At 48.9% G+C, this 26,381-nt stretch overlaps 1 protein-coding gene across 1 annotated transcript; it reads right to left on the bottom strand.

The window, feature by feature from the left end:
• Nucleotides 1-1,029: 1,029 nt before the first annotated feature.
• LOC126556552 (sushi, von Willebrand factor type A, EGF and pentraxin domain-containing protein 1) lies at nt 1,030-23,531 on the bottom strand. The gene is made up of 22 exons (XM_050211850.1): nt 23,394-23,531; nt 13,542-13,628; nt 13,356-13,377; nt 13,176-13,257; nt 11,672-13,105; nt 11,402-11,604; nt 10,964-11,345; nt 10,735-10,895; nt 10,461-10,663; nt 9,719-10,212; nt 9,387-9,637; nt 4,943-9,301; nt 4,707-4,872; nt 4,369-4,614; nt 3,241-4,302; nt 2,807-3,168; nt 2,266-2,729; nt 2,038-2,191; nt 1,732-1,930; nt 1,449-1,654; nt 1,236-1,364; nt 1,030-1,144 (listed from the first exon to the last, which is right to left on the bottom strand). Exons 2-22 carry the CDS (start codon nt 13,611-13,613, stop codon nt 1,113-1,115), a joined length of 10,683 nt encoding a protein of 3,560 aa, XP_050067807.1. The 5' UTR covers nt 13,614-13,628; nt 23,394-23,531; the 3' UTR covers nt 1,030-1,112.
• Between the last annotated feature and the right edge of the window lie 2,850 nt (nt 23,532-26,381).

The following is a 26,381-nucleotide window of genomic DNA, read 5'->3' as shown; positions in this document are numbered from 1 at the left end:
GGCGTCCGGCATACCGTTGGATGCGCCTTGGGGCCGCGCATCTTTTTGCCCAACACGTCAACCCGATTCATTCACTCCCCGCCAAGTTATTGCGGAAAATCAACAGCATTCCCGTGGAAAACTGTCGATAACTCGCTCATCCCTGGTTCGATCCTGGCGTCCGGCATACCGTTGGATGCGCCTTGGGGCCGCGCATCTTTTTGTGGAACCTCAACTTCAACAGTAGCCCAAGACGTATACATAAAGATCGTAGACATAAGATCGGGAGCATCGGTACAATCCATAAGGAGGAGTGCAATGAATGACGATTAGGCGAGTGAGCGACGATCTTCTCATGTTTCTAGGCACCTAGACACGACAGCTGGATGTGTAAGACAATTGAGTATTAACAGATCATTCTAACAGAGTGACTATCAACCGCCATAGTCCTTGATTAAAGAAACAAGACTCAATAAGGAATTGGTATGGGAGTAGTTGTAGGGCAGCGGAAACGGGAGGCCTTAACGTTAGGAAATTACAAGCATCGTCCGATAGTCTTCCAAGGGTCCAGGACTATGCTGACGAAGGACGTCAATGCACCCGCCATTTTGGTTGCTTAAGACTAGGAGAAAAAGAATGAACCACCGAGCTAGCTGAGCTGTTTGGCGGTGTTGATATCCTAAAAATGGCTAGGGCACGTATTGAAGATGTCGGACTTGAGCCCCACCATACGGAAAACAGGGGAAAACCCCCGTCTATCTAAAATCCTGACCTTAAGGCGCCATCTCCGATTAATTGTACGATCCCAACCACATGTTAATTTCTGATTTTTAGCTAAAACACGGATATCGGATGGAATGGAGAAAAACACACAAATTCAAACGAGGATCGATTAAAAGTCGTAATTTAAAACATACAATTTATTTCAAATGAAAAGGTTGTGTTTCTCCCAGCATTGATCGTGGTTTTCTTTCACTTTCTTCTTGCCTTTTGTTCTACTTAATACATGTGTGTGTGTGTGTGTGTGTGTGTGTGTGTGTGTTTGTGTGTGTGTTTTTTTTTGTTCTATACAAGAGTATTTCGAAGGGATTTTAATATGAGCTAGTTAACTTAAATTAAACAACGATGTCTACTTAATGCTCCTCACTGTCCGTGTCACTTTTGTCTGAGGGAAAAATGGAAAAAAAAACAGAAGCAAAGGGGTTCAAATTAGTGGTAAGTTCTTCATGGTATGGTGTGGGGATGCTGTATATTACCTTTTTTACCGGTATAAGCGTGACGTTTTAGTCGATCGTACAGATCGTCCTTGGTACCGTACAACGATGCATTGGATCGAGCCAACGAATTAAGCTTTCCGTTGGCACCTTGAACACCGATGAATTGATCTGTGGCAAATTAGAGCGTTAGGGGTCGAGCGATTAGTCATTGTAACGATTGGAACCCGGTAAGGCAGGCGATCCGATGCTTACCATCTTTAAGATACGTCTCATTGTAGAAGTTGGGCATCTCCCAACCATCCTCCTCGTCGTCGTAATAGTGCGCGTACGTGCTGTGATGCGATGGAGCAATACTTTCGGCATATGGCGTGTGCGCTCCGTAGTAGAAGTTAACCTGCGAACCCGTCTGGTCCGCAGCTGGTGAGATGATCTTCTTCGGATCTCGTTTGCGATTGGCTCTGCGTTTGGATGGAGTTGGGAAGGAGGGACATTAAAAAAAAACCAAGCTCCACGGGAAGCTCCGGAAGCTACTTACCGCGCACAAATCATCCAGATCAGTAGTACGATGAGTATTATGAAGATGACGGTAGCTGCAACGCCACCGGCAATGTAAGCGAATTCGGATCGCTCCGTACACTTGGTGCCCGTGAACGATCCCTTGCAGCGGCACGACGGTAGACCCTTGGCGTCCTTCACACAATGGCCAGAGTTTTCGCAGAAACCGTTGCACATGTCTGGAAGTAAAAAAAGATCGGGGGATTGTTTCATAAAACCTTCCGCTCGTCCATAGACAGGGGGGGGGGGGGATCTGGTTGAGTCCCCAGGGAAGTAATATATTTACCAGAACACTCCATTCCGGTACCGTTGAAGCCTGGCTTACATTCACACTTGAAGTCGGACGTTTCCGGGATTAGTATGCAGAACGCGTTCGGATCACAGCGAGGCGATCCATCCGACACATCCTCACACGGGTTAATACATTCGTTTTTGTTGTTCTGTAAAGAAATCAATTCCATCTCGTTCGATAAAACCTCCCTTTATATCTCTCACCGTGTCAAAGATCACTTACCGCAGCTGTACTTCGAGTGGTATGGTTCGGTGGACACGATATGCAAGATGTCTGCTGATACTCCGACTGATAGAAACCCTTGCGACATTCGACGCAAACGTTCAGCGTGCCATTAAGATACGTTCCGGGTGAACAGATTGGTAACGAACACTCTTCCACGTTGGAAGATCCAAGTTTGGCCGTTGTGCGTCCGTTAGGACACGGCAGGCACGAAGATTGTGCACCCTGCTTACGGTAAGATCCTCGTGGACAAGGTTCACATTTGCCCTCCAGTCCAAGCTGCATGCCCGAGCTACACTCATCCCGACACTCGCTCTTGCTGGTCGCTTCCGGTGTTCGGGTTGTCTGCCCAAGGCCACAAATTTCGCACGAGAACGAACCTTCATTCGGCTGATAGTATCCAAAGCCGCACGGTTGACAGAGTCCGGTGACAGAGTCGAGATACTTACCGGCAGCACATCGTTCTGTTGGTGGAGCGAAAAACAAGATCTTTTTGTATTAGAAATCCAGGTGGCCCTGGAAGAAGAATCTAAAAGCTTACCTTTACACTCGACGGCTGATCGAGCGCCAACCAGCGCCGTTACACCCGTGCGTCCCGCAATCTTTGGACAGCTCTTACACTGCAGCTGACCAATCTCGGGCTGATACGATCCTTCCGGACATGGTAGACAGCTCTTGCTGGACTTGTTGTAGAACGTACCGACGGCACACGGCACACAGTCCGGTTCCGACACAACCTGCCCCTCCGGACAGGCGTATTCCGTCACGAGATTAAGCGAGGCCGCATCACCGAACGTGTTCGGTAGGATGTCCTGCACCGCAAACTGATTGTCCTCGAGGATAAGCTTCTCCAGCAGGTTTAACGTATTCAAACGTTGGCCATTGGAGTTGCTTACTATTTCACTGTGGTGAGATAGAGAAAGAAGGTTAGTTAAAATCGAATTTCTTCACAAGTCCCTTCCTATGCCGCCATACCTCTTGATCGGAATCGTTGCATTGATCGCGTACGCACTCTCCGGATTCGGTGAAATCTGCAGCACCGTCTGTCGCTTGACAATGTTCGGATGTCGGTTACGGTCGCACCGCACATCGATCTCCACATTGCGACATTCGCGCGAACCCTCCATCGAGTACGAGCACAAGTTCCAGTCCCGATTCAGCGCGTTGATCGCATTCTTGATGCGTTGTCGCAACACACCCTGGCCAGCCTCATTACACAGCACGTCCGAGGGGAAGTTCATCTGGATGCGAATAAGCCGCTGAGCCGGTTTGGTCGGTGAACACGACGGATAGACGAGCGGCACATTCGGATGTACCGTCGGGCGCCAGAATCCTTCCGAACCGCAGGTATAGAACCGTGGCACAATCTGCGAGAACTTCATGCCCGGATTGCAAGCGATTTCGCACACCTTAAACTGACCACCTGCACCCCAGTCCTTGCAGCTTTGTGAACCTCCGAGCGGATCGGCAAGCGCCGGACAGAACTCAGCCACGATCGTTACCTTAAACGCACAGGATGCGGTATTTCCGGCGGCATCGTACGCAAGATACATTACGTCGTAAATACCCCACAGAAGCGTTTCACCCGACCGGTGTCCATTGCGTTCGACAATCTTCGAGATGCCAATGTTGTCGGTGAAGCGAGGTTCCTCCCAGTTTACAACGGTCGAACCATTCTTGGCCACTACCCAAAGATCCGATGGACAGAACTCGACTTGTGGTGGTTCACGATCAACCTGAAGCTGCTGACAGTTGGCACCGGCATAGCCTGGTTTACACTTCTTCTGACCACAGGTCGATGGCACCGAGCGCTGAACACCTCCAAGCGTCTGTTCGTAGCCGGCCCAATTAAGGATGAGATTCTTGTACAGTACCGGTTCGCTACGACAGTCGCGGACCTGCTTCTGGATCTCATTCGTCACATCTAGCGCCCGGCTCCAGATTTGTACCTTGGTCAGTTTACCCTGGAAGCCAAGGTCGCTGTACGCTTCCTTGCCCTTACCGTCCATCAGTGGTGCTCCAAGTACAGGCCAGCAGCTAAGCAGAAAATCGCGGATTAAGGTCTCGATATCTTCAAGAGAGCGTATGTGAGGGCCTACTTACTATTTAGGAAGGACTCGGTTAACACCGTACTCAGCCTTGCTGGCAATGAAGCCCTCAGTGATGAGCATCAGCTGTCCCGTTTTACCATTCCAAACCACCGCGATATGATGCCACTGTCCGTCGTTGATCGTGCTGTACTCTTTGAACGGTAGGAACACATCCTGCAGATCCTCGAAGAATGACACCTGCACACCGCTGGAGTGAGCCTGCAGCATCGTCCTGCGCTTGGTGATCACGTTTGGTGCGCTGTTTGTAGAAGATGCAATCGTTAAGTAGATGACTCGTGATGTGTGTGTGTGTGTGTGTGTGTGTGTATGTGTGTGTGTGCCAATACTTACTTAGCAGAGTAGAGCGTAATGAAGATACCCGTATCGTCCTTCTGGGCAAACTGTACCCACATCGCCAACGTTAGGCTATCCGATGCGGTCGTGTAGAATGGAACAACTTGCGAGGCAGACGAGTGATACGGATCGCTGAAGTAAAGATCGTAATCGATCTGGACCGCTGTTGTATGAAGATAAAAGAAAGGACGTTAGTTCCTCGTTCAGATATTGAAGGCACTTCGCCATCTTACATTTCCGACAATCATCTCCAGTCAAGTTGAACGGACACTGGCAGTAGAAGTCGTTGTTCAGATCGATGCAAACCGCACCAGGTGGACAGGAGTTGTCCTTACAATCCACCTGATCATGCTCGCAGTTCCGGCCGGTATATCCAGGCGGACAGATGCACTGATATCCGCTGCCACGATCCACGCAAGTCGCGCCATTTTGACAAGTTCCAGCCTCACAAGCATCAAACTCATACTGACATCCAACGCCGGTGAAATCCATCGAACAAGAGCAGTTCAGCCCAGATCCATAGTCCTTACACTGGCCCTCATGCATACACGGCTGTCCAATGCAACGGTCCGGTGCCGTCTCACACTTCTTACCATCCGTGCCGCTCGGGCACACACAGAAGAAGTCCTCGAACAGATCGATACACTCCGCATCGTTCTTGCACGGTCGCTCCACATCGCAAGCCGTCACCTGGACACTGCAACGCTCACCCGTCCATCCTGCCGGACACTGGCACTCGAACCCACCGACCCGATCCAGGCAAGTTCCACCATTCTGACACGGTGCATACTCGCAGTCATCAATGTCGTTGTCACACAGCTTACCATCGAAGCCCTGCCGACAGACACACTCGAACGCGTTCTCCCGATCCATACACTTCTCCGTACCGATCGGATTGCAAGGATCGCTCAAACACTCGTTACGATCCGTCTCACACTGTACGCCAACAAATCCAGGTCGGCATTGGCACGAGAATCCATCCAACCGATCCACACACGTACCACCATTCTGGCACGGTGCGCTCTCGCAATCGTCCACCGTATGCTGACAGTTCTTGCCCGTGTACCCATCCGCACAGGCACACTGATAGTCGTTGATCAGATCCGTACAGACGCCTCCATTCTCGCACGGGCTGCTCTCGCACTCGTCCACATTAACGTCACAGGCCGCTCCTTCCCAGCCCGGATTGCACACACACTCGTGATAGAAGTACCGATCGACACACATACCATGGTTGCACGGTTCCGACAGGCAGAGGTTGATCTTCTCCTGGCACCGTTTGCCAGTGAATCCTGGTGGACAGGCGCAGCTAAAATCGTTCACCATATCCGTACAGTTCGCTCCAAGCAGACACGGTTTCTCCGCACAGTCGTCCGTGTTGATGCTGCACAGATGTCCTTCCCAGCCCGGAGTACATTCGCATCGGAATCGGCCCTGCTGAAGCGCTATACAGGTCGCACCATTACCGCAGGGGTTTTCACCAGCCGTGCAGGGATCGATCGTGATATCGCAGTTTTCGCCCGTATAACCACTGCGGCACATACAGGTGTAGTTGCCGAATCCAGGTTCATCCTTACACATTGCACGCGCCGGACATGGATCGGCATCACAATCGCTCTTCGCTTCCTGGCAGTTAATGCCCGAGTAGCCACGTGCACAGCGACATTCATATCCTTGCGGAAGATCCTTACACGTACCACCGTTGTAGCATGGCTGCGAAGCACACTCGTCAATATCGATCTCACACCGAGTTCCTGAGAATCCAGCCGGACAGAAACAGTGGATGTCGTGTCCGAGTGGCACACAAAGTCCACCATGCTGGCAAGAATTTTCATTGCACATGATCGGTTTACAATCGTCGGCCGTTAACGAACCAACGGTGTCCGTGCGACGCCCGGAAGGACACTCGCTACAGCTAGTGGCTCCCTCCGACTTTTGGTAGTAATTCTTCGGACAGGGTGAACACGGTGCAAGTCCAGTGTGTGAATACGTTCCAGCCGGACACTTGCGTCGACAGTCGCTCTCGCTCTGAGCCGCCGGTTGGTAGGTGAACGTACCGCTCGGACATGCCTGACAGTCTCGGAATCCACCCAGTGGAGGTGTCGCCGAGAACGAGTTGCGTGGACACTCCAAGCAAGGCACCAAACCAGTCGGTGAGTATGTTCCATAGCCACAGATCGGTACACAGTCCTGTACTGCCTTCGATCCATCCTCCTTGGTGTACGTACCAACTGGACACTTCAGGCACGAACCCTGCCGTTCTCGATGCTGATAGAAACCCTTCGAACAGGGTGAGCAAGTTTTCTGATTCTCACCGGCATAAGTTCCTGCCGGACAGTGCAAGCAGCGCGGCACATCGTTCGTATCCATGTTCAACACTTCTCCAACACCGCACGTAAATCCTCGCGAGATGGCGCTCTTCAGAGCACGCAGCGGTGGACACTCGTTGCCGATAGACTTGACATTCGAAAGAGGTTCAATGGCGGCACTTGCGTACGGCACACTCAGATCGAAGATAAGATTCAGCGTCGATCCGCAAAGATCGTACAGCTGCGGTTGCTTGACGGCCGGATCGATCAGCAGAATAAAGTCCATCTGTACGACATTCTCCTCAAGCAGCCGTGGAACCGACTTCAGGATGGTAACGTTCATGTTGACGTAAACGGCCGAACAGCGCTGTGACAGTACACTGCTCAGGCTGGCAAAATGTTTTGCCGTCTGTTCCTGGTACTGGGGCAGACACTGTTCCGACACGACACCATTCGCTCGGTAGGTCGTGGTAGCAACCACCTGATAGTCCGCACGCTGCGTATTCTCCGACACACAGTCCGGCACGACGGACGATGGCTTCCAGAAGCGTCCCTTTTTGCACATGAAAACTTTCTTCTTGTCTGCATCGGTAAACCGGAAGCCAGGGTTGCAGGTAGCTTCGCACTCAACACCACCGGACTCTTGCGTAGTACACTTAATGTCACCATTACCCGGTGCTTGCAGATCCCAATCGACACACTGCGTGGGTTGTACCGAAACTTGGAAATTGCAGGTGGCCTTGTTGTTGTACTTATCCGACGCCACAACGGTAACGTTGCGGAATCCACCTAGCGGGATTGATGCCGACTCTGGCACGTACTCGATCCGTACGTCACCGGAGCTGTCCGACGCTTTCACGCGTTTGATCGTGTCGTTGAAGTTGACGTAGTAGTTCGCCTGCTTTTCGCCGAGTTCAATCACAAAACTCTGCGGACAGTCGAGCAGTGGTGGCGTAATATCCGGCACAGTAATGTTTATCTCGCAAATCGCCACGTTGCCATCGTAATCGTAGGCAATGTACTTTACGACTGTGTTCTCCAGCACGTAGGCGGTCGTTTTGAAGTGTGGCGGTTTCACTTCCAGCCGTGCGATCGAACCCGAGTTATCGAGAGCGGTAGGTTCGGTAAAGTTTAGCGGTAGGACTTCTCCATTCGGACCACGCTTAACGAGAATCGGTTGCTGTGGGCAGTTCTGGAAGATTGGTGGTTCATTGTCAACGCACGGCGAATATCCGTAGTCATATCCGAGCAGCGGATCAGCAGCAGGTTCCTCGCAACCCATCAGCTCGAACTTCAGACACGGATTGTCCATGTAGCTTACGATGCCGAGAATAACGAAGCGTGCCTGCACGTACTTGGGCAGCGTTATCATTGCCAGCTCACCGTAATTACCCGGATCGCGCTTGGTGAGATTAAAGTTCGGGAAGTACACAACGTAGTCCTCCTTCTCGGACTGTTTGTAGAAGAAGCGAATCTCAGTCGGACGACCCACGATATCGTTCGTTACAACTCCCTTCACGAGCAGTGCCTTCACACGATAAACCTTGCCCAGGTCCACGCTCACGTACGTGAACGTTTCCTGCTTGCCGCACCAACCGGTAACAGAGTTCAAGCGCACATTCTTCGCCTCGTAGTTCGGTCGCTCGGATGTCGCATTGATCGCACTGTCCGGGATGAGTCCGGAAGAGATACCGATCGGTTTGATTGTCTTGCACTCCGGTTGTTTCACGCACGTGATCGGACGGGGATTGATCAGGATGTAGCCAGCGCGCGAACATCCGAACAGGACTTCCGAGCTTTGTTCGTAGCTGTTCGCCACCTGAAAACCATCGTTCGGACGACCCGGATCCACACAGACTGGACCCTCGCAGCGAAGATCACCAAAATCCCAAACACCGTTCGCCTGACAGCGTACGACATTATCGTTCATGGTTGTTTGACCGGCCAGCTTGAAGGTGTTCTGACATCCGAAGAAGAACGAGCTCATGTACTTGGTGTCGGCATACTGACCATATTCGGCACCGGCCGTTGGCATCGGTACGCCACAGTCCGCACGGGAGCACGTTGGTAACACACCCGATAGCCAATAGTCCGGATAGCCTGGTTGAGGATCAAACACACATTGGCGGAAGGTAGAGATGGCCGTTTTGCCAATATGCTTGCCCGATGTGGTACACTCAAGGGTAACATTCTCGTTAAACGGAACTAGAATATCGTTCTGATCACCTCGCTTCACGAACAATCCTTCCTTTTCGTCGTCCGGTAGTGAGACACACTTGGCACCTGATCATGATGATGAGCGAGAAGAGTATGGAAGCTATTAGTAACTGAAGATCACATGGTGAAACAGTAATCCGTGGATACTTACTCAAACACTTTGGCATGGAGGCGTTCCAGTTGCCATTCGACATGCACGCCAACGACGAGCTGCCCGACAGCACATATCCAAAGTTGCAGTGGAATCGGACCACATCACCAAAATGATGCTGAATCTCGCTGCTCAACAACTTACCATTTTCCGGATCGGACAGCGCAGGACACATTTTTCGCACACAGGTCTTGTTGCGCTGGTAAACGTCGCCATCCAGTTCGCCCGTTTCGTGTCGTTCGACAAAGAATCTGTGAAAGTTGAATTCGTAAACAATCAGCTAGTTCTTCTATATTTGGATCTATCGTAGTTAATGGCAGTCAAACACCTACCCTTCGGTTCCATTCTGACGGAACAGTTCGTAGCCAAAGTTACAGGCACACTTGTACGAGCCGGGCGAGTTGACGCACTTCTGGTTGCAACCACCATTGTCCTTGGCGCACTCGTTCACGTCCAAGCAGTCCAGTCGTGTGCAGCCCATCAGCTCCAGCTTGATGCACGGTGCAACGACAAAGTCCTGTATCTTGAACTTGATATAGCGGGCCTCGATCGGCATTGGTAGGTTCAGTATCGAAAGGGTCGGTTCCAGTATGCGGAACTCAACTGCCGTACCGTCCGGGTTGGCGTAGTCCTTGAACACATCGGATATGTCGTCCGAGTATTCGAGCCGTATCGCGGAGGTGAATGCCAACTCACCGTCCATCCGCTGCACGGACATGGTACGGAAGCCACGCACAATGGTCGGTGCTTTTAGGTCGATAATTACCCAGTTCGAACCACGCTCCTTACCGTTGCCACACCAGCCAACCGAGTTGAGGCGAATCATCTGCAGAAGAAAGAATTGGATAGGAGCCGATCAAGAATTCCGGTTTGTCTGGGTTGTGTTTGCCTACGCACACAGTTCACCAAACTAGACAAGACCGGTGAACCGGTGGTACGCAAGTAAAGTGAAAGGAACACTTCCAAGAAACATCCAAAGATCAATGCCAACAATGGCAGCGGTGTGCACTTAAAAAGGCCGCCAGGTCAATACTTGACAAGAAGGAGGGAGAAATGGCAAACGGGGATACTTACGCCTTTTTCGTAGCCACTTGCGGTAGATGACACCGTTACGCTGTCATCCGATATACCACCGTTCGAGAGGCCCAGATCGACCACCGGCCGACATTCCATGGACGAGGTGTAACCCGTCTTACACTTGCAATGGAACGAACCGGCCGCATTCATACACTCGGTCGATGACGCATCACACTGTGACGTTTGACATTCATCAATATCTGCGACATGGGCGAAATACACGAATTAGAGAACTCTTTCTTCTTCCACTCCTGGTGGGGGGAGGGCTTACCTTCACAGACCGGAACATTAGAGAAGTCTTGCTGCTCGTTGCACTTGACAGTGTGCGAACCAATCAAACGGTAGCCCTTGTAGCACTGGACACGTGCCTCATCGCCGTAATAGTATTCGCGCGTTTTATCCACCACGTATCCATTTTGAATTTCCGGTATTCTAGGGAGAAATGGAATTGCGTTAGATTCCGCTACATTTTCGTGGAACAAAGAGTGGAGTTGACATACTTGTAGCACTGTTTGCGTGAACAACTTGGCACAGGGCTGCTCCACTGTCCATTGGACATACAGATCAAGATGGGACGTCCGGTTCGCACGTAGCCGGGAATGCATTCGTAGCTGATGATCGTACCGTAACTACGGCCCCCACCATTCAATACCGTCACGTTAGCGTGTGCTACCTCCGCCAGTGGTGGACACTGCGAAGCCATACAAGCCGGCTGACGCTCCCAGGTACCGTCAGCCAAACAGGAAATCGTTTCCGTGGCAAGACCGGATCCAAAGGCAAACCCGGCATAACACTGGTAGGTGGCAATACCTCGGTACGTAACGTTGGTCGTCTTGAACGAGAATCCATTGTCGATTTGTGGCACTGGTCCACAGTAAACCTCTGCGAAAGAAGCTCATTAACCTTAGCCCATTTTGTGAAGCTCTCTCGGGACTTACCTTGACAGTCGGGAATGTAGCTAATGCTCCAGTTGCCACCATTCTGACATACGGTCGTAATGCGGTTCTTGCCCGTCGCAAACTCCTGTCCAACAGGGCAGGTAAAGTTGATCACTGTACCGAAGGCAGTATCGCGACTGCTAGCGATTGCACCAATACCCGGTTTCAACTCTGGACAATCGGCCGAAAACTCCGCTGACCAACTAAACGTAAGTGTTAAGAATTAGTCTTCTAGACTAGTCAGAAAAATACCCCCTGTTCCAAGCTTACCCCTTTCCATTGTAGAGCGCGTCGGTGATGAACTTCAGCAGCATCTTCCCTGAGGACGCCGTCAGCGTAATCTTCGGCGCGTTACTATCGGTGAAACCGTTCCCGGCATGCAATCGCACACCGGACGTAGACGGACCATCGAACACCTGTACCAAATCCGACCGGTGCACATCAAAGTCGATGAATCGCATCGACAGCGGCTTACCGGACGGATTCTTGATCACGAAGTAACACTCCTGATTGTTCGGATAGGGCGAAAGATTGTAAGCCGGTGAGTTTACCGTTCCATTGGCAGCATTCACCACCGCAGTACAGCCTTCCACGTAGCGTACGTTAAAGCCTTTAGCGGGCTGGGCGAGCGATGTGCTAAAGTACAGATACAGCTTGTTACCGGTGGAAATGATTACACGACTCGGTTTCGATTCAATCGTCCCGGTTAGCTTCGCGATCGGCTTATCGTGTGCGCTCTCCCCATCGCGGATCAACAGGAAGTCACTGTCCGCGTTCAGATCGAGCTCCTGCACATCGAGCGAAACAGTGTATCCCTTCCGGGCGCTTATTACATACAAACATTCGATCCCTCCCGGGTAAGCTTGTGGGAATCCTGGACTCTTGAGGTACTGTTCCTGCTTGCTAGCCTGCAACACACCACCGCACGTTTGTGGTTCCGTTTTCCACGTCGCACGGAAACCCTTCTTCTCCACACTACCATCGGACGTGAACTTGATGATCATGAAGTTGGATGCGGTTATGAACGTTCGATTCGGAACATCACTCTTCCCAGACAGGGTAGCTAGCGACACGGCCGTATCTTCCGTCCTGCTTCCAACCAGTATCTGTACCGTGTCAAAGTTCTTTTCCGTATCAAACTCCTGGAACTGCAGTATGATGTTGCTTCCCTGTGGACCCTCCAGTGTCCACTTGCAAGACTTCAGTGAGGTGTACTTCTGCGGGAAGTTAGGCGATTCGATCACATCACCCCCGGACGCCATGTAAATGTTACAGTTCGCACTACAGTCCAGCTCATCGCTACCATCCCCGCAGTCATCGTTTCCATCGCACTTGTACGCCTGATTGATGCAGGCACCGTTCGAACAGTGGAACGATTGCTGTGGACAAGCTCGCGCCTTACACATGAACGGGAGCAACGTTTCGCAGGACCGTAGCTCCCAGCTTTGCTCGGTCGGACCTAGATTGGCGGAAACACACTCCCCGGCCATCGGGTTTGGTTCGTTGATCGACCAAAAGCCAGAATACTGCGAGAACAGATCGCCCGAGGTGGACTCGAGCGTGTTTGTTCGCAGATCATCCAGCGACGCGAATCCCAACCAATACTTGACATTGTTGCGCGTCCGATACTCACTGCTGGTCGCAATGCTGTATGTGGCATTATTCTCATCGTACGAATCCACCGTCACCAGCTCGGAACCGTACCTGCGAGGGGAGAGGATTTATGAAGTGCAAATCGTATGGCCAGATGTGTGCCAGCCCAGAGCAGACCTACCTTTTACATAGTGTCGCTGACTTTTCCCACGAATGTTTCACGTTGAAGTACTTGTAGCAGTGTAACCCGCGTAATTTCCAACCTGCAGAGAGAAGATCGAGAACGGAAATGCAACCACAAGGCAGTTGAAGTTATTCGTCTAGAACTGGGAAGACTGGTGGTACACGGCGTACTACTTACCATTTGGGCAGGTAAGTACATCCTGTGTGTTGAGATGCACAAATCGGAAGCCGTCGCAAGTCGCGATAGGTAGACGAGTACATGAAAAAAATGCAAATGTGGTTCGTAAGAAAAGCAGACCCTCGCTACGCTTATCGCAGCACCTTTGGGAACCTACAATGTCCCGGACGTGCGCGTGTATCTTACCTCAGCGGATATTCCCGTTACGGTAGCTACGACTATCAGCAGCAGGGTCCAGCATTTAGGGAACCTGTACATGTTTGTAGTTTCTGACTGTCGAAAGAAGAATGGAGAGAGAGACACGATGCGGGTGGTTAAGACGGTTCTTATTGCGACTTTTATGGAAGCGAGTGTAACGTGTACAGGAGAACCTCTGTCGGAGTGTGTGGCGTGGCAAATGAGCAGCGCTACCTGCACGAAAGTGCGACAATAATTTATTCCATGCGAGTCGCGAAAAGCTAACGGGCCTATACCCGGCTGGTGGGGGACTCCGGGAGTCCCATCAAACAAGAATAAGGGGTTGCGGCACTAGATATCCAGATGCCTGGAAAGTGGCGAAACTGTGCTTGTGCGTTTACATTATTGGAAGAAATGAAAAAGAAGCCGGCACTGTTTGAACAACAAACCATCCGAGGGAAGAGTTCCTGGCCATTCCAAAGCGATTGATTGGAGGTTTTATTTGATTGCCAAATTAAACACACGATCGATGCGTGATCCACTGCGAGACGAAGAAGGGTGGAAAAAAGGGGGTATAAGGCGTGTTCGGTAAACCGTTTATCCGCACGAACAGTGTCACTGTTTGAGGTTAGTGAACCGTACGATGACGCATTCCGCGGGCCCACACTACACGCTTCGTAGGCAACGGGTAAGGCTCCAAAAACGGTGTTCCTAGTTCGCTTTGAAGCTTACGGCGTGGTCGTTAGTGTAGAGAGCCAAAAGAACGCAAACTAAAGTGATAATAATTGTGTCACGCTGCTTTTCTGGACTTGGACGTTGTTTAACGGGTCCAAGACGAACGCGCACGCAAACGAACAGCGGCGTTTTTTTTTTCTGGGTCAAATATTTCTCGACGATTGTTGCAGAATTTGACTAGCTTTTTGTTGTTGTTTTGCAGACATTCCGTCCATTACCAACTTTCTCCCCCGAACAATTCAAACCTGTGCCAATCGTGACAATATTTTGCTTCATCGAATAATACACACCAAAGAAGAAAAAAAAGGGAATGCTAAAGGCCACTGATTCACCCGGCATTGATTTTCGCGCAAAAGAAGTGAAGTTGTGCAGGAGAGTATTAATTTTCTGGGTTAATTATTTGGCCCCAAAAAAATACAACCTTTCATACAACAGATCGACCATTGTTACCGGTTACTTTGGCGAATCAAAAACTCCGCTTCTTCTCCGGTCAGTGGTGGGAAGGCTTTAAGACGGTGTTTTCCGAAAAAAAAAAAAACACCACACCAAAACTTAGGGACCCATAGATCACAATAAAACGCATCGCATCGCTTACTTAACCTGATCACCGACAAGACAAGTGAAGCGGACTGTGCGTGGCAGATTTATTGCGCCAACTCATTGCTCACCCGCGTGGGTCTCTATAATTTTCTCATGAGTGACCCAAGCTTTAGTGCTAATTTTATTTTTTTGTTTGTTCGTGTTTGTTCGTCGGGCAGGTTTGCAGCATTGGCAGATTGGATGGTGGGCGCGCAAACAGCGCGAGCTATCTCCCGTTCCGAGTGTTTGAGGCCGTTTCAGTTCACTGCAGCGGCGGCGGAATTATGTTGGTCAGTAGCAAACCTGGCCTGCTGCTGGTGGGTGCTTCACTTCCTTCCGACGCTTTCTTTTTGGCCTCCGTTCCGATTTTTGCATCCGACGTGTGCATCACACCCACCCCGCCCCAGCCTCCGCGCGGTTGTACTCAATCCAGGCGCAATCGAATTGTGGGCCCCATTCGATCGATGTAATGCAATCATAAAGCAAATTGGATCACTAACAGCGTCTATACTATATCCACTGATGCTTTTCACTGATCCCCCCCTCACAAATGCGCACACACTCACACACACGGGGAGATGTTTTTCCGGACTGAAACACCGAAGTGTAGGTTGATCCCATTGCGCTTGACGCTGAAGCAGCACACTTTCCTTCCGACGGGGAATTAATACATCTTTTTTTTTTTGTTCGAGTCTTCGAGCCCAATGGAGGCCAGTGATTTGTTTACATGCCGGGTGTTGCAGTGGCCAGCCAGCACGAGCACGAGCAAGCCACTCAGCTTGGATGGTGAGCTTGATTGAAGGCGATCGAGATATAACGCCAGCAATGGATGGATGAGAGGAAGCCTTGAAACCTAAGCGATACACTGAGCGAGTATCGGGCACTTGGGCTCAATTGTCAATTGATAACACTTAGGTGGATGAATCAGCATCTGGTGGTGGTGGTGGTTTTCATTTCAGTTCACAAAAAAAGGAAATTATTTCATGTTCAAATATTTAAAAACAGTGTGAGAGTGTAAAGCTTAGCATCTGTACATCGAAGGTAGTCCATTGATGACTGATGAACGGGAATGGATGGAATGGATTCAAATAGAAAGCACTCGTCTAACTGAATGCAAGTTTCCACTAAACGATTGCAAAGTTCTATAAGAAGCTTGTAATATCTCATATGAGTGATTCAAAAGTTCCAATAAATGAATCATCAGGACAGTTCGCCCGTAGTGAGGACTGACTATCCAACCACGTGGTATCAGGAAGTCTAGTAAGCCATTAGATGGTCGCCAAGAAGAATATATTGATCTGGAATTTTTATAAGATCAGGAATTAGGACTGTTTCATGTAGGTTAAGTCCAAAAAGCCAAAATAAAATGGCAGTTCGAAACCTCCGAAAACATATAATATATCTTTTTTAAGACCAGACCTACAAAGGTGTCCCTCTTTGTCCCTTGTCACCGTCAAACAGGTTACTCGTCACTGACCGCAAGTTAATGTAATTGACTAGGTTTGAACGTGATAGTTTCGCCATCTTGCTGTGACACCCTGCAGAGGAATTTGAATCCTCCAACACAAACACACACGCACCCCTACCCTAGTTGTGAGAGAGAGTGTGTACCGGGGGATGAAATATTACTCCTGCCTTGTGTTGTGTTTGTGACACCCCTGTGGGACGATATATACCCCTTGCCTTACAGTACAAGAAGTGGAAATAATATACACGCCCCACATCCCAGGCACAACGCATCATCTTTCGAGCTAATGATCGTACTGCTGCGTGCTGTTGTCCTCCTTATTATTATATTCCGATATCCGTTTGTGGGTCATCCTTTTGCCCCTACATCCGTTCTACTGTTCGTACGTTCGGTACGATCGCTCTAATCACACACCGAAACACACTCTCTCGTCGTGCATAATTTACTTCCCTCCGGTACCGGTCACCTTGGCGCAATTACGGAAGAATGTGATTGATAACGGCCGGCCACCTTCTTCTAGGTGGAAGGTGGTCCGTTTAAGCGCATGCAGGAAGCTGTGGTTTGCCCGGCGATCACCGGTGTGCCATTAGACGCCTAGAACCTTCTCTTCACAATGTCCACGGAAGTTGAGCGCTTAGCTCTAGGAGGAGGTTGGTCACATTAACCGGGTGTGGCATTTTCAAGGCAACACTCGTTAGCAGAAGTGATCTAATTTTTATTTCACCCCAAAAAGATGGCCACATACTGTTGCGTGACTGTGTGTGTATGTGTATCCAAAGAATTAGTGGAGCGATGTTGCTACAACGTTCCCGTGGCACGTTCCCGTCCACAGTTTGGTGACGTGGTTATGGACCGCCAGAGAGAGAGAGAGTGCCGAGGGCACAATATAAACCGGTCCATCACACCCGTGAGCTCCGTTGATGATGGAACAAGCTTTCTGGAGGAGCTAGATAAAGATCGGAGGGGGTTGCCGGCTCTTTTTTCAACCCCTTCTGCTGTGGTCGGGTTTTCCACCTTGCGTGATCTATTTTTCCCGAGCCCGACGACCGAAAAGCAACGGTTCTGTCAGCTGTGGCGTACACGGTGTTTGCTCAGTAGCACACACACACACACGCGGGACTGCGTGTATGGTGTATTATTTAACATTAAAAAACCAGATTCCTTCAGGCCGTCCTTTCCGCCCTCTCCAGGGTGTTGTATGTTTCCCCGGGCACTGGAGCATGTTTTATTGCATTCGATGTAGAAATGGTTTATTTTCCACAGACTGCAGCAACTGGAATAGTTTGTTGTATTTCTGCTCTTTCAATCTGTCCAGTTTTCCCTACCCGTTGCCTATTTTTCTTGTTTTCTTCTTCGGACTTGCTTCTTTCTGTAGCTGAATGATGCCGACATGGTCTCTTAATCGTTCGCCCAAGCATTCTTAGCCGTAGTCTCTCCTGGGTCTAGCGCACTAGTCGAGTTTTGGACCGTTTCCTTTGCATGCGTCACGTCACTTCACCAACACACACACATCGACCCAAAAGCTCTCGAAACAACCCCAGCATTCGAATGCATTCTTTCCCCCCCACAAAAAAAAAACCCCACGGATGCGTTTTGAAGGGGCGTCCGAGCAAGATTAAACCCCGGATTCTGGCAACTTATTAGGTCTACACCAAAAACCTGTTACTTCTCGTCCAGCCGAGCCGAGTCTCCAAATGTTAACACGTTAACCTTGATTCTGCTGGTTCCAATGCTAGAACACACCAGCAAAACCACAGCAAAAATACAAAATGTCCAACAAGCTACCCAGCAAGAATGCGCTTTCGACGTGGAAACGAACCATTAGTACAAGGGGAGGAAGGAAGAAAAAAAAAAGGTGCGCCAAGACATTCACGACTCCGAGAAATCGGTTTTCTATGATGCTGACGAACGCAACGTTTAAATGATTCGTTCTATTGCGGCTGCAAGATGATTGTGTTGGTGGTACCTTCTGGCGATCTTGCTGTGTGTGGCCTTGGCGTAAACATTCACTCTCGAGCGCGCGGCCGCACGTCAGAAGACTGCTGCTGGAGCGATCGATTTTGCAACCTATTAAACAGACGGTGCGTGCACACCCTTAAAACACTGTTCGGAAGGTTTGCAGCTACGTGGGCTCTTACTTGTTTGGGTGAACGCATACGTTGGAGGCAGTTGGCTTGTTGGCTTCTCTTGGGACACATCCAATGCCAAACAGACAGCTTCTTCTAACGGCCAAATGAATCGGAACACTAATTTCATATCGTCACCGGGTAGATCTGTTTTAATTCTGTGCCGTTACGATGCGCTGTAACGGAGCTGGAATAATGTCCAGCAAGAAAGACCCGTTCTGAGAGAGAAACAGAAAGATGTGCACATTAAACATCATTATCTTGTATCTCTTCCGGATCCTTCTACTTCTCTTTTCCAGTCGGAATGAATCAAACCGGGCGCTTTCTGTTTGCTTGCTTTCTACAACATTCCTTCCCTGGGTACCAACCAAGAGGTGTATGATCGAATCTACCTGACGCATTTATGACGGTGACACATCGGGAAAGAGGAGGTGTTTTAAGCTTGAAGCCAACAAAAAAAAAGGAACCGATCGATGATTTATGAATGGTGTGTCGGTTCCGTTGCTATACATGCGGTGTTGTGTGTGTGTGTGGAATGCTAATAACACCCGCTTTACGAAGGGTTTCGAAGACATCCGCACATTACGGTGCCTAAAACTGCAATTTACGCCTTATGCGGATATCCCGGAAAGGGCCCGGGATCGGATCAACAAACAACATCACGTAGCTTAGCAGTTGAATTTACTCTGGTTGAATCACAAATAACAGCAGCAAAGACAGAGAGGGAGAAAGAAAAACTTTAAACGAAACTGACACTAGGTTTTTTTTTTTTGGTCGGGAATCTTTAGTTTGATCCCGCCACCACGATCGAAAGGGAAAATTAGGCTCGCTTCAACCACGGGCTTAGCGCCTGAACAGCTTGAGATCATCATTCGATTCACATTATTAATACCCCCCCTGCCCCAGCTGACGATGATGATGAAAAATTCATCACTAAATCTACGCTTTAGTCAGGTGGAAAAACGATTCCGTTGTGGTTGTGGTGAAGCCAGCCAGCGGTCACATAATTGCCTGTGTTTTTTTTCTCTCTATCTCCGAACGCAATGTAATGAATCATAATTTCTATCGGTGACAAAATGAAATCCAAATAAATTAAAATGCATGAACGGAAAATGCTGGAACCCGGGGTTCGTCGCTTGCTGCAACCACCAAGTCACTGAGTCACTGAGCATCGGGCAGGCGGCGCACACAACGCTTTGACAAATCGGTTGCACGAAAGTGTGCTACAAAACCAGGCTTTGCAATGCATTGTATTTTGGATGTCGGAAAAGCTGGGAACGTTTTTTTTTTTTTGGTTTTGTTCCAATTTTCACTTCACCATAAACAAACGCGGGGTTCACCGTTTATCGATTGTCCGCGGGAAACAATACTCATTGCAAATAAAGCAAGCTCGAAAGAGTTTCGCGATCCGATGCGGGTGAGTTTCTTGTCCGGGACCTTCCAAATTGGGATCCAGGTATGTGTGTGTGTGTGTGTGTGTGTCATCCCGTATTTAAATATTCGCAAACCGGACGTATTTCGCAACGTGGTATATTAGTGCGACAGAATTTCACCATCGAACCATAGTTATCGTACCGGGAAGCAGGAAAGCAATTTCACCACTCCACACTGCAAATAGCACAGTGTTTGTGTGGTGTGTAAAATTCTCTTGGGATGGCCTCGTGGTCTAGTTTTTTTGGTTACTTTCCAAGAAACCATTTTTGCTTTCAATATTGCGGCTGATCGCGGGTGTGTTTAGGCGGTGAACCTCCCTGCTTTGCTCGATCGACGCTTTACATTCGATCTAGCCGCCCATCAATTGCACCGTGGAAGAATGGGACAAAAACGGAAGGAAGGGAAGAACTAATTTCCATTCAACCCCACACACATACTTGCACTCTCCGTTACACGGTTCAATTTTGGAGGGTGGTTAGTTAAGCAAACAATACGATCACTACCCCTTCGTGGAGAGGTAGAAAACCAGAAATGAATCGATTCGAGTTGGTATACACCAACAGCTGAAACGGTTTTTTTCCTGGTAGCTGGTTAGTTACCTTGCCCAAAAGTTTCCCAGGTTTCAACCCCCGAATAAGAGATTGATCTTTCTTCCAACCCTTTTGGGAAGCGACCCTTCCAATCGCCCCCGAAACCCGATCGATCGTGGAGGTATTATTTCGCGCACTCGCAGGGACACGCAATTCCGCACTTCACTTTCGTTCAGTTTCTCGTACGGTGTGATTGAAGTCACTGGGCTTGTTGGCTGTCGGTTTCATTGGACATCGATCATCGATCATCGATCATCGATTGCTTACCTTAAGCAATCGATTCAACATACACATACACCGGAGCTCTTTCTCCTCGAACCACAAGGCTTGAAGGTTCGGGACGACGAGCTCATCGACACCGAAACTTTCCAATCCCAAGCGCTTTTGGTTTGGCACACGATCAAATGGCGGCAATGGCGGTTTGATGAATGAAGCTTGTGTGATGTGGGGAGGGGGAAGAAATGGCTTTTATCTCTCTCTCTCTCTCTCTCTCTCTCTCTCTCTCTCTCTCTCTCTTGCGGTCACACTCTACTATAGCTCGAAAGGGTATTGCTTTATTTTGTTGTCTTTACCATGTTCCGATCGCGCCAAGTGCGCAAAATCTCACTCCTCTTAGGAAGCCTACCTACAAGGGGGATGGGTTGCGAAGCGGGAGGGAAGGTTCAGAAGGGTGAAGCAATCGATGGCTTCCAAAGGCACCATACATCCAAGTCATCGTCACCCGTCGTCAGGCCCGAAGTGCGGGATTGATCACTCACAAGTCCGCAAGGCCTAGCTGTCCAATGTTCGCATCATCATATGCGAGACTGGTTTCCAAGCTGGCAACGGCGAACGGAGCGGAGGGCGACCCGTGTGTGGCACATTCCAAAGTGCGCCTTGGAGACGACGATATTCGAGAGCCCTCTTTCTCTCTCATCTGACCCCCTCACGGCTGATGGCTCGTTGAAATCGAAGGGAAAAGCTCTTCATACATAGGAGCTCTGGCTAAGAGCGGTTGCGAAAACACCTGAAAGGGGAAAGGGTAACTTTCCGCTGTAACGTGGTGTGACAGACGGTCGTAATATTTTGTTTGCCTTTATCAGGTGCACGGGGCTTCGCATATACCCATCTTCAGGGGGGTGACAGAGTGAATAAAAAAAAGGGCCAGTTGGGTTGGCTTTTTCTGCTGGTGACAAATGCGTGAGAGTGAGAGCTGATTGATGTTTTTTAATTAATAAAGAAAGGCTCCTATTTGGAAGCACTCTTTGCTCGGTTTGTGGCGGATCTTGCCCTGGAAGAAGGGAGTTCAAAAAACTTTGCATGCTGTAGTGAAGACACAAATTTCTCCACTGGCAAAATTCGTAGGAAATAAATCTCGCAAAGAAAGAAAAAAGCTTATAGAATGAAATCAATTTCTAAAACTTCTTTACAACAAAACAAAAAAAAAAACACCCAAAATCACGTAGAAGAATTTCGCAACGGTCCCGCCAGTGTGCGCGACAAGTGTTGTGTGGCTACGCGGGCAAGTTGCGCGCCGCGTTTGCCGATTAGCCAACTCATCAAATATTTTTTCCCGAAAAAATGGGTCAAGCAACTTATCCCGCAGTTCCACGCATTTCACAAACTGTAAATTCCTTTCTACCCACCGCACAGCGCTCAGCCGCCCTTTCGCGCCGCGGTCCCGTGCCCACACCGACACAAGCGTATAACGGTGGGAATGAGTGAGCGAGTCCGGTTTCCAACGGAGTCGGATCTCGGTGACGGGTGTGTGAGCAAGATCGGAAGAAATCATGTTTTTCCCTTTTTTTCTTCTTGATCATTTCTTGCCCGTCTTAAGATTCAGACACACACACACACATAGATAGTAAGAGTGTGTCTTATAGAAGGGAGATATCTTGAAGCACTTCTTAAGTGGCGTTGAGTCTCACCAACACCAACACATGATACGGCAGCAGATAGAAGGCTTTACAAGAAAGATCGCTAAGCTTTCAAAGCTCACTCGGTGGCTCGGTGGCTCGTTGATGCTGTATGGCCGTGCCCGTTTTTTCCTCAGCTTTTGTAAGTGTGTGGGTTTGCTTAGCTAGCTTGTGGTAGTAGTGCCATGTCTGGTGCGACCGCTTCCTTCTTTGCTTTCAACCCCCTGTCCCGTATACAAGAAGCTTTGATGCTGAGAAATGTGAAATGAATACCTTAGAAATTGTCTACGTCCCCAGTTTTTTGCTTTTCTCGCTCTCTCGCTCGCTCGCTCGCCTTCTCCGGTTCTGCGCTTTGCGCGATTTCACATCCACATTCACTACTGGTTTTTTATTTTTTATTTCTGCTTCTCCTCGGTGGTACGGGATTGATTTGCACTGGCACAGTATCCACCTCCCCCTCGTAGAAGGGTAGAAGGGGTGTTGGGTGCAACACTCCTATTGCGTGTGTGTGTGCACGCGCGCGCTTGATCACCGACCGATCCTCACCACCTTTTCTTGGGCTGGGATGCTGCGATTTTCACTTATAAAATATAAATATTTTTCTTCCGTTTTTTTCTTCTTCTTTGCCCTGATCTTATTTGAGGGATGTTATCCCGTTTTCTTCTTATTCCTTAAAGCCACCCTCCCTCTCAAGAAAACGGGGACACAATTTTTTTTTTTGTGCTTCTTAAGTTGGTTCGCAAGATCGCAACACACGATCACACTCCCGGAGGCTTTTTTCTGCTTCTTCAAAAGACAGACACACTTAAACAACACACTGAGTGGTCACTCGCTATTTTTCCAAAGACACTTTTCTTTAAGAAACACTTCTTTTCATTTCGGGACGTCCCCGATTTTTCCTTTTCGCCCCCTCCCGAAACACCCTCTGGATTCACTTGTACAACACAACCGTTTCCACCACACCCGTATGTGTATCCAGGCCACAGTGGCCACTGCTCGTGTGTGTATGTGTGCTTCTCTGTTTCTCGCCTCACCTCACTCCTCTGCGCTTCAGCGTACGAACGCCAGCAAACAGACAGACGCCTCGGGACGACTACTCGGAGCGGACACCTTGCTGGTTCCACTGTCTGCTACGTATTGAAGACAGTCGACGTAGGCTGCAGAAGAAATTCTTCACTCGAACCGTTTCCCGGGGGTTCGTTCGCTCAGCCGTTCAAATCTCTCGTGCGCTCGCTCTCTCCCTCTCTCTGTTTTCTTATGCTGGTGCGCGCGTACGTTGAACGTTTGCCCGGTTCGATTCCACAAAACCACACCGAAAACGGTTCGCGTGGTCTGGAAAGTAGGAAATTGAGTAAAAACCTCACCACACACCGAGAGAGCGAGAGCGATAGGGCTCGAGATGCAACTCCCAAGCAAAAATCCACACCTTAAAAGCTTTGCCACCTGCCTTGGCTTGGTGGCTGATTGCTGGAATCGAAAGCGAGGCAAAACACCTCCCGAACAAATGGAAGGTGAAAGATGAATGAAAGAGAAAAGAAATGTACAAACTCCTCTTCTGCTGTGTGCTGGCTGGTGTGGACGCGCACACCTGAGTCCCGAAACGCACCCTTAAAAATTCTGTCAGTGTGTTAGTGGTGGTGGTTTTTTTTCACATCCCACATCCCATCGGATCCCTGTACCAAGGGCAGGTACAGGGAAAGGAAGGATCAACAATGAATCGGAGATGATCGAGGGACGAGCAGGAATTGTGCCTTGCCCATTCGGAATTAAAAAGATAAACAGTCACTAGCTTCCTTTCTTTTTTTCTTCTTCAGGGCATCATATTACAGGATCAAGCGTAATGCGTATCCTTTTTTCCTCTTTTTTTCAAAAATTATTTTCGAACGCTCGCACAATTAAGAATAGCTGAAAACAATTTACAAAAAGAAGAAAAAATATGCTTTCCCAAATTCGAACCCATAAAGGGTTCGTCGCTTGTTTCTTTCCCGTACGAATGTCTTACCACCGAGGGCGTTGAAGTCTTTTGTATTTAGGAATCGATTTCCGAATCAAACAGTCACTAAAAATATTTTTGTCTGCCCATTTGTGGGGGTTGGAATTGTGATGTAGGGCCACCAGAAATTGTGTTTGTATGTGTGTGTGTGTGTGTGTGTACGCGCGTGTGTGTGGTTTGTTTTCACCCGATCCAAATACCTTTGCGAGGTGGAGAGCCTGGAATACCGGTCCAATCGGTGGTGGTGGTGGAGACTGGGCTGGTTGGCCACCTGATGCGGACACACACAACACGCGTTTTCGGTGCGCGACCGTGCGACACGAATGCAAATGAAACAGCCGCCACACACCATCAGATTTGTGGTCCGTGAACCGCTTATTTCGAATATTTGCCGCATGTTGCGCCGCATTCGCTAAGGGTGATAATTGTCATCCGTATTATTTGGCTTGCTGATAGTGCTGGGTTTTTGGGGGAGAGAGAAGATGTGTGATTTTATGTAGGATTGAACTTTATCGTGGTGGTTCTTTCACAGCACAAGTTGAGAGATAATCGAATATTCTAGCATTCCTTATTTCCTTCTAAATTATACGAACGTCTGCCTGTCCCCAACTGTTTTTTTCTTGCTTCTGATGAGCTTTGTGTGTCACAAACAAACAAACAAGAACTCCAGAATGGAATGAGACCTATTTTACCGAAGCGGATTAATACCAATTGTGAAATTACCGGAAGTTTGGAATAAAAAGCCAGTACGTCGAATATGGTGAACTCCAAACGGTCGCTTTCTAAATGACACTTTGTGCTGATCAAAACTGTGCCAAGAACGGGTCAAGAAACGTACCAATTGAGCGTAAAGACTACCGTTAAACATTGCCTAATCGGGATCGGGTGGATCGGGAGGTTCAAATTAACACATTAGCATTAACCATGTGTTAAGTTTCACCGTGAACTAGCCACTAGTACGACGTCCGTTGCTGCAGTGGCCTAAACGTAACGCTACCGGAGGCCCCCTGGCAAACGTATGCATCCGATTGATGACTTGAAAGCTGGAGATACAAATGCATTTTATAGGCACAATTGTTGACACTGTCATAAAAATGCTTTTCCGTATATTTCCATTTCCATCATTATCGCATCTCGCTTGTTGAGGGAGCACTATTGTACTAACACAACAAACAGGGTTCAATTTAATGTAAATAAGCGTTAACGTGTTGCTATAAATTATGCAATATCGTTAAAACATTTAAAGTGAATTTATTCTTGTAAATTAACCAAATCTAAACCAACGAAGCCTTACTTCACAGTCTTTTAATGTCTGCTTTTTATTTTATTTTAAACATCTCCACGCTGATTAATGTTTATTCAATGAGGCAATTCGTTTGCTGCAACTACCCGTCGGCATGAAATCATCGCGTAGAAGCTCATAAACACAGCACCGTATTCCCACCAGCCCACAACAAAAAAACAAAACCGTTAGTGTGGGCAAATTCGTTACGTGCAAGCTTCTTGAAAGCTTCTTGCACGAACACTTGAAAGCTTCCGAGGGCAACCCTGCACTCCGGAGCAAAAGATAAAACAACCCTTAAAGAAAATTCCCTTTTAGCAGAGCTTACCGGACAACAAACACACACACATCCACAAACAGGAAAGCTTTCTTGTAAGGGCCATTTGTGCTTTATTCTCCCCCGTCTTTAAGCTTGCGAGCTTTCTGCCCAAGGTTAGCTTCAGTTTTACGAGAGCCTCAAGGGAGAGAGACTTTACGAATGCGAGAAATATAAACAGAAAGCACAAAACAACGCCGCTGAGACGATGAGCGAAAGTATGAATGGGTGGTTTGAATGGCTGGTTGGGAAGCTTTTTTTTTTCGCGGGACGCGCTCACTGAATGGCGGGAAACTGTAACCGTACTTTGAAGGGCTTTCGGTTTCTAGTGGCCCTTGAACCGCGTTGTTGACGGGGTAATAACAACGATTCCTACTGTCTGTGAGCAGTCTCAGGTGGGGAAACTGTAAAGCACCTGTCATTAAATAGAT

The sequence above is a fragment of the Anopheles maculipalpis genome, chromosome 2RL (assembly GCF_943734695.1).
Source record: "Anopheles maculipalpis chromosome 2RL, idAnoMacuDA_375_x, whole genome shotgun sequence".
NCBI classification, from domain to species: Eukaryota; Metazoa; Arthropoda; class Insecta; order Diptera; family Culicidae; genus Anopheles; species Anopheles maculipalpis.
The sequence above is the reverse complement of the archived record's forward strand: the minus strand, read 5'-3'. Positions and strand labels throughout refer to the sequence as shown.